This window comes from Rutidosis leptorrhynchoides, chromosome 3, assembly GCF_046630445.1.
Source record: "Rutidosis leptorrhynchoides isolate AG116_Rl617_1_P2 chromosome 3, CSIRO_AGI_Rlap_v1, whole genome shotgun sequence".
NCBI lineage: Eukaryota > Viridiplantae > Streptophyta > Magnoliopsida > Asterales > Asteraceae > Rutidosis > Rutidosis leptorrhynchoides.
Genome location: NC_092335.1, coordinates 26,766,113 through 26,773,563, shown reverse-complemented (window position 1 = coordinate 26,773,563; position 7,451 = coordinate 26,766,113). Strand labels below are relative to the sequence as shown.

General features: G+C 31.6%; 1 protein-coding gene across 1 annotated transcript; it reads left to right on the top strand.

Moving 5' to 3' along the window:
- The first annotated feature begins 5,691 nt into the window (after nt 1–5,691).
- Nucleotides 5,692–7,010, top strand: LOC139895876 (uncharacterized). The gene has a single exon (XM_071878421.1). It carries the CDS (start codon nt 6,026–6,028, stop codon nt 6,872–6,874), a length of 849 nt encoding a protein of 282 aa, XP_071734522.1. The 5' UTR covers nt 5,692–6,025; the 3' UTR covers nt 6,875–7,010.
- The last annotated feature ends 441 nt before the right edge of the window (nt 7,011–7,451 follow it).

Below are 7,451 nucleotides of genomic sequence, written 5' to 3'. Positions count from 1 at the left end.
CTACTAATAATAATAACAATATTTATATTTACTAAAAAATGATATTATAATAAAATGATAATTTTATTAATAATAATAATACTAAAATGATAATAATAATGATATTTTATATTAACAATGATATTCCTATATAATAATTTTTGTAAAAATGATAGTTTTAATATTAATAATACTTTTAATAATAATAATGATAAAAATAATGAAAATGATATTTTTATCTAAATCAATAACTTACAATATTTTTATTTCATCATGATACTTATACTCATTATTCCCTAATCAATTTGTTAATAGCTTGTAGTCGTCTTTTATATCGCGTTCATAATAATGATAATAATAGTAATCATAATAATTAGATGTTACTAATATTAGTTTTAATTATAATAATACTAATAATAATAAATATTATGATAATATTAATGATAATACTAATAACTATTTTAATGATAATAATAATAATAATAATAATAATAATAATACTAATTATAACCTAAATGATAATAACGATAGTAATAATAATAAAAATAACAATTTTTAATGATAATACCTTTTATTAATAACGATAATGATGATGATGATGATAATAATAATAATAATAATAATAATAATAATAATAATTAGATAATTATAACGACGATAATAACGACGATAGTAATAATAATCATTTTAACAATAACTATACTAAAAGTAATAATAATTCAATTGACTATATCTTTTAATCCGTTCATCGAAATCATTCGATATCTAAATGAAAAGTTCTTAATTTTTCGCTAGCTTTCCAACGACATGCATATCATATACCTTATCTCAGTAGCATGTGTATCTAATTCAGGATTCAACATAACCTATCTAACGATAATATCAAATGTACAAGCATGCATAATCCTATATACTCGAGCACTAGTCAGGGATACACTATTAATATATAAAAGTTAAGTTATGAGTGCTCACGTATCAATATTGAGATTCAATATTGCAGAAAGTACGTGGACGCGACAGAGAGGATAAATACTAGATTGACCTCACGAGCATACCCACGAACATTACCCATAACCTCCATAGCTATAACCCATAATTTCCTTAGCTCTATCCTACTCGAAAAAACCCGTTTTGAAATAACTCGCTCATAACCTCGTCGTAGTATTTTAGGTATAATACTAATAACAATAATACTTATACTACTAATAATACATTTGAATTAATAATAATAATATAAATAATAAAATAAATAAATACGGAGTATATATCTCTCGATAAAGAGATCGAAAAGTGGAGCAGAGAATGATCGAGTTTTATAACCAATTCAGTCACCGACACCTCCGCGATTGCGGAGGTTTAATGCCTATATGCTTCGCGATCGCGGAGCTCCCCTGTCCAGCTCATTCCCAATGATTTCAAGGCTGCCGACGATTTATATAATAATATATATAATATATTTAATTTATATAATTAATTATATATTATATTATATTATATTTAAGTGCATTGTTAACTTGTAATTTTAGTTCCACTAACTCGTACGTTCATGCTCGACTTATGTCCTAGTTTCGATTTCTCGAACGCATTTTCGTACGCTTAGAAAACTAGTACTTTATGTTTCGCGACGTCTACCTTTAAAAATAAATAGACTTAAACCTCGATAGATTATATTATCTAAAGTATAATCTTTTCATTTGAGTGTTGTGGTCATTTGTTTCTATAAATCAATGTTTCATTGTTTGTCAAAATGTATATTTTAAATTAACGTTTTATGACCAAGTTAATATTATATCTATCACTTTGTAAAATATATATATATTCATTAAAAATATAAATTTGTACGTATTGTATGTATTTGAAATATTTATTTAATAATATAATATTTAGTTTTTCAAACTAATTATATTTTAAAGTTCGTTTTAAAATTGTTTAGAAAAATATTATAACACGTAACGTTTTCATTTTAAAACTTAAATAGATACAATTTATTTATGTACTAACGTTTTAAATATCCATCGCATCATTAAGCGAGTATTACTATCGTGTACTTAACTATTTTGAAAACATATATATTTAATGAACACGTTTTAAATACACGTTGCAAGTTATTTATATATAATTAGTTCTAACAATTAACGTTTCGACCTATTGTATATATTCAAATTCATTCCTTAAATGATTTCAACTATGTCATAAAACGTTTTCAATATTATAAAAACTAATAATTATTTTATCAAAAGACTCGAGGCAATCATTGTGTTGAAAGTTAATCTCTACTAACCTTTGTCCAGTTATCGTTAATTGACCTATTTGTTCTTATTTGTAAATCACTTTACCATTTTTTCGGATATTGTTAAAAAGAAAAGATTTCTCAAATCAATGTGGACCTCTCAACAGAGACTCATAATCATAATTCAATGTATATGATAAATCAATCATTTGATATTATCTTCTAATTCCATCGATGAACATATTGAAACAAATACGTTCATGTAAAGTATTATACGTTTAATTCTTTGTTAATATTCTCAAGTTATAATATATACATATCTATATAATTATATCTATTTATATAATGGTTCGTGAATCGTCGGAATCCGGTCAAGGTTAAATGAATGTATGAACATAGTTTAAAATTCTTGAGATTTAACTTAACAAACTTTGCTTATCGTGTCGGAAACATATAAAGATTAAAGTTTAAATTTGGTCGAAAATTTCTGGGTTGTCACAGTTGCTAATCCGGTAAGTCTAAGTGAGTATAGGCCTATTAGCCTCATTTGTAGCTTTTACAAGATCGTTGCAAAACTCCTTTCTAATCGGATTAAAAAGGTCGTTCCAAATATTGTTGGTTTTGAGAAAAGCGCTTTTATAAAAGGAAGGAACATTTTGGATGGTGTTTTGGTCGTAAATGAATTCTTTGAATTCTCGAAGAGCAAACACATAAAGAGTAAGTTGTTTAAAGTTGATTTTGAAAAGGCTTTTGATAGCTTTAATTGAGATTTTTTTGGATGAAATGATGTTCTTGATGGGTTATGGATTCACATGGAGGAAATGGATTGCATCACGCCTTAGTTCGGCTTCCATCTCGGTTTTAGTAAACGGTTCTCCAACGAAAGAATTTCACCTCGGGAGTGGGGTTAGACAAGGTGATCCCCTCTCTCATTTTCTTTTCATTATCGCGGCGGAAGGTCTAAATTGGATGGCTAAATCGGCGTTTTCTAGAGGTCTCTTTTGTGGTGTTGAAATTGGTAACGATAAAATCCCTATATCTCACTTGCAATATGCGGATGATACCATTTTCTTTGGTAAGTGGAGTTTTGAGAATGTGGAAAATCTAATGAAGCTTTTAAAATGCTTCGAACTAAGCTCCGGTCTAAAAGTGAATTATAATAAGAGCAATTTATTTGGTGTGGGTGTAGATAAAAAGGAAGTCGAGGATATGACGAATGTGTTTGGATGTAAAATGGGAACTTTTCCTATGACTTATCTTGGGCTTCCCATTGGTGCCAACATGAAAAAATTATCAAATTGGAAACCGGTGATTGATAAATTCGAGAAGAAATTATCGGATTGGAAAGCACATACGATTTCTTTCGGTGGACGTTTAACTCTCGTGAATGCGGTTCTAAATAGTTTGCCGTTGTACAACTTTTCGCTCTACCGTGCCCCGCCCTCCGTGCTTAAAAAACTCGAGTGTGTAAGACATAAATTTTTTTGGGGTGGATCGGGTGATATTTCTAAAATTTCGTGGGTTAAATGGGATGATGTCATGCGTCCTCGGGCGGATGGCGGACATAACGTGGGCTCTTTAAATTGTAAAAATTTGGCCTTAATCGGCAAGTGGTGGTGGAGGTTTCATTCCGAAACCACTAGCTTGTGGGTTAAGGTTATTAAGAGTATTTATGGGGTTTCGGGGCTTCTCAATATGTGGGGGAATTTTTTATCTACTAATTCTTCTTGGATCAATATTTTTAAAGCAGGGTTTGAGATAGACAACGCGGGTGTTGAGTTTACAAAATCCTTTGCAAGAGTGATAGAAGATGGTTGCAACACGAAATTTTGGGAAGATGTTTGGTTATTGGACAAACCGCTAAAGGAGGTTTTCAAAAGGTTGGTGCGGCTCGAATCTAACCCCTAAGTTTCGGTTGCTAGTCGTATACAATCCATTGATGGCTCGGTCGTGTTCTCGTGGAGTTGGACTCGTCCAATTACGGGGCGTACAAAAGGTGAAATTGATAGTCTCGAATCACTACTTTCAACTTTTGCTATAAATCCGGATAAAGAAGATCATTTTTCGTGGAAGCTAAGTCGGTGCGGTCTCTTTTCAAAAAATAAGTTAACAAAATTAATTATGGAAAAGATGTATCCTTCAAGTAACACAAGCTTGGTATCTATGAAAAATAATCTTGTTCCTAAAAAGGTAGAAGTTTTTGTTTGGAGAGCGAAGCGGGAAAGATTACCCGTCTTGTCCGAACTCGACAAGCGGGGTATTGATCTTAATTCCGTTCTTTGCCCTCTTTGTGGCGTTCATATAGAAACGGTCAACCATTCTCTTTTGTCGTGTTCGCATGCTCGAGTAGTATGGGAAAAAGTTCGTGATTGGTGGGGTTTTGATTCGACTAATCTTTCCTTTGATAATCTCCTTCGCGGTTGTGTTCCTTCGAATTGTTCCGAATTGGGTGGTCAATTATGGCAAGCGGTTGAATGGATTTGCGGCTACCTTATTTGGAAGAATAGAAACCAAAAAGTTTTTAAGAAGACATCTTGGACTCCTCCGAATGCACTCAATGAGATTCAAGTCTTGAGCTATGATTGGGTCGCAAAGCGTTGCAAGAAAAGAAAAATCGAATGGCATGATTGGTTACATAATCCTAGATCACTACTTGTATAAGTTGTGAATTTAGCGCGTTTCCTTCCATGTATTTTTAGTTGGCGTAGGATTCTATCTCGGTATCTCTACGCTTTGAGGTGTGCGTATATTGTACTTTGAGATTTTCTTGAGTAATATAATATCTTGCTTTCAAAAAAAAAAAAAAAAATTTACATATTCACACATGATATATGATAATATAGCTCCAAGCCTTACACAAATTTATCAAAAAACAACAAAGTGTATCTTTGATCGTAACTTATTAATCATGACAAGTCAAACGCACTATTGGCAATCTTTTATTTCTTATTTAAGGAGTTAGATTTCACCCTGTTATCACTAGTGCACTTTTTTGACAAATGGAGAAATAATCTCACTTTCATTTCTTTTTAAAAGAATCTTTCTGTGGAAAACTTATCCTTGTCTTTATGTTACATCAAAACAAATGTAAATTATTTATAACATAGACAAGATGTGGTTGTGGTCACACGTCTATTTTTTAATTCTTAGCGCCACTCCCTATCGTAACTAAACTATTCATCCTCTTAACCTTCCACATCAGCGCCAATATCCTATAACTAACTCATAACTAAACACTCCCTATCATGGCTAAAACAATACTCCTCTTAATATACAACGTACAAGCAATAAAGCATCAAGTCCAACAATAAAAAGCACTGAGACCCGCAATTCCTATAACTCTTCCGTTAAATCTATGTTGAAAGCGGGTAACTAATGCGGGTAACTAAGTGGTGTCTATGGTTAGTTACGGATAATGAGCGGGTAATGGACGGGTAACTAACCATAGGGTGGTCTTATGGATACAAACTATAGAGTAAAAAAATGACGATTCACCAATTTAATGATGCATAATCATTCAAGAGCTTGATTTCAAATTAAAAACACACACACGCGTATGAATACATATACTTTTTTTTTTGTATATAATTTTTCACTTTATTAGAGTTAGGAATATCTCTATTTTTGGAGCCAAAGTTTTTATGGTCAGATAAAGATAAGGGAAACAAGGCTTCTCCATGCTAAATTGATTCAAAAACATTTTGTGAAGCTTTCATGCACACCAGCTGTTTGTGAAAAGTCCTATGAGGTTCATCAAGTAAGTTTTTGAAGAAAAATAGTTTTCTTTTATATCATCTGTAATGTGAGTCAATAAATATGAGATCTTCAAGTAGAGTAGGACTTGGTTTAAGTCTTGTGTTTGGTTGTTTATTGTTAGCTCTTATTGCTGAGCTGTACTATTTGTTATGGTGGAAGAAGAAAAGGGTAACTAATAGAGAGATTCAAGAAAGTTATAATAGTCCAGCAAAAGAGTTTCTGTACTTGTTTTGTTGGAAAAAGCCTTCATCTTTAAGCTCAACAGGGCTAACCACAGACACCCAAGTTCATGAACCACAACCATCATCTTCACAATCATGGTTTAGACCACTTGGTGAACATTATGATGACTTGACTGTTGAAAGTGAGCTTTTGAGGCTGCATAACCTCTCTGGCCCACCAAGGTTTCTCTTCACAATTAAAGAAGAAACAAAAGAAGATTTGGAATCAGAAGATAGGAGTAAAAAAGGGTCAAGAGGTAGAAGTTTGAGTGATGTTGTGTTTTCAGTTGAGACACCATATTTTACTCCAATTGCTTCACCATCATTTTTAACTCCACCAAGAGATTCAACACTAAAAACTTTTAGTCCATTGAGACATTCAACAAGTGATGCAGAATTCAACAGGATTTGGGCATCACCACCTCCAAATTTTAAGTTTTTGAGAGATGCTGAAGATAAACTTCAAAAAAGCAAATTGATTGAAAAAAGCAGAGTTGATGGTTGTGTTCAAAAAAGTGATGAGTATAAAATCAAAGGTGATGAAAATGGATCATTCATCACAGTTATTGTCTCTAATGAAAAGGAAATTAGTCATCAGTATCCTTCAAGTTCTTCACAGGTACTCCCTTTAGTTGCTTCTCCTCCTACATTCAGACCACAATTTCATAAGAATCCAAATTCACATTAGGGCTTAACAGAATGGGTTCTAATTTGTACACATTGTATCAAACTTTTTATGAGAGCTTTAGTAGATGTTCTAATTCAAAAATTGCCCATTAGGCCATTTCTTATATCAGTTTGCTAAGAGTGCTTATCTCCTGTTAATCTGAGTTTGAAAAATGTATAATTACAAGTAGAGTTTTAACAAAAGGGTTAAAGTTATGAAAATTTATCAAACTTTAACCATAATTTCTAGTGTAATCTGATTTTTTAGAATTTTTTTATAATGTGCATCAAACTTTTATTTTGGGTAAAGTAGGATAGATTTTCAGACATTTAACCCTTATGCCAATGAATACATTATGGTAATGAGTCAATGATAATATTTTTTCTTACCAAAGCTAAAAGTGCGTAGCTAAGTGGTATTGGATGTATATGGAAAGTGAAAACATATACTTTATGTCTTAATTACAGTACAATTAATTGATAGAGATCGTCATAAACAATAGTTTGTACGCCCGTCGTGATTGTTTTCGTACTATGTACTCGATGTTGGTTCCAAAGATGACCCCAAACTGACTCTGATTTTTTCTAGGACCATGTGT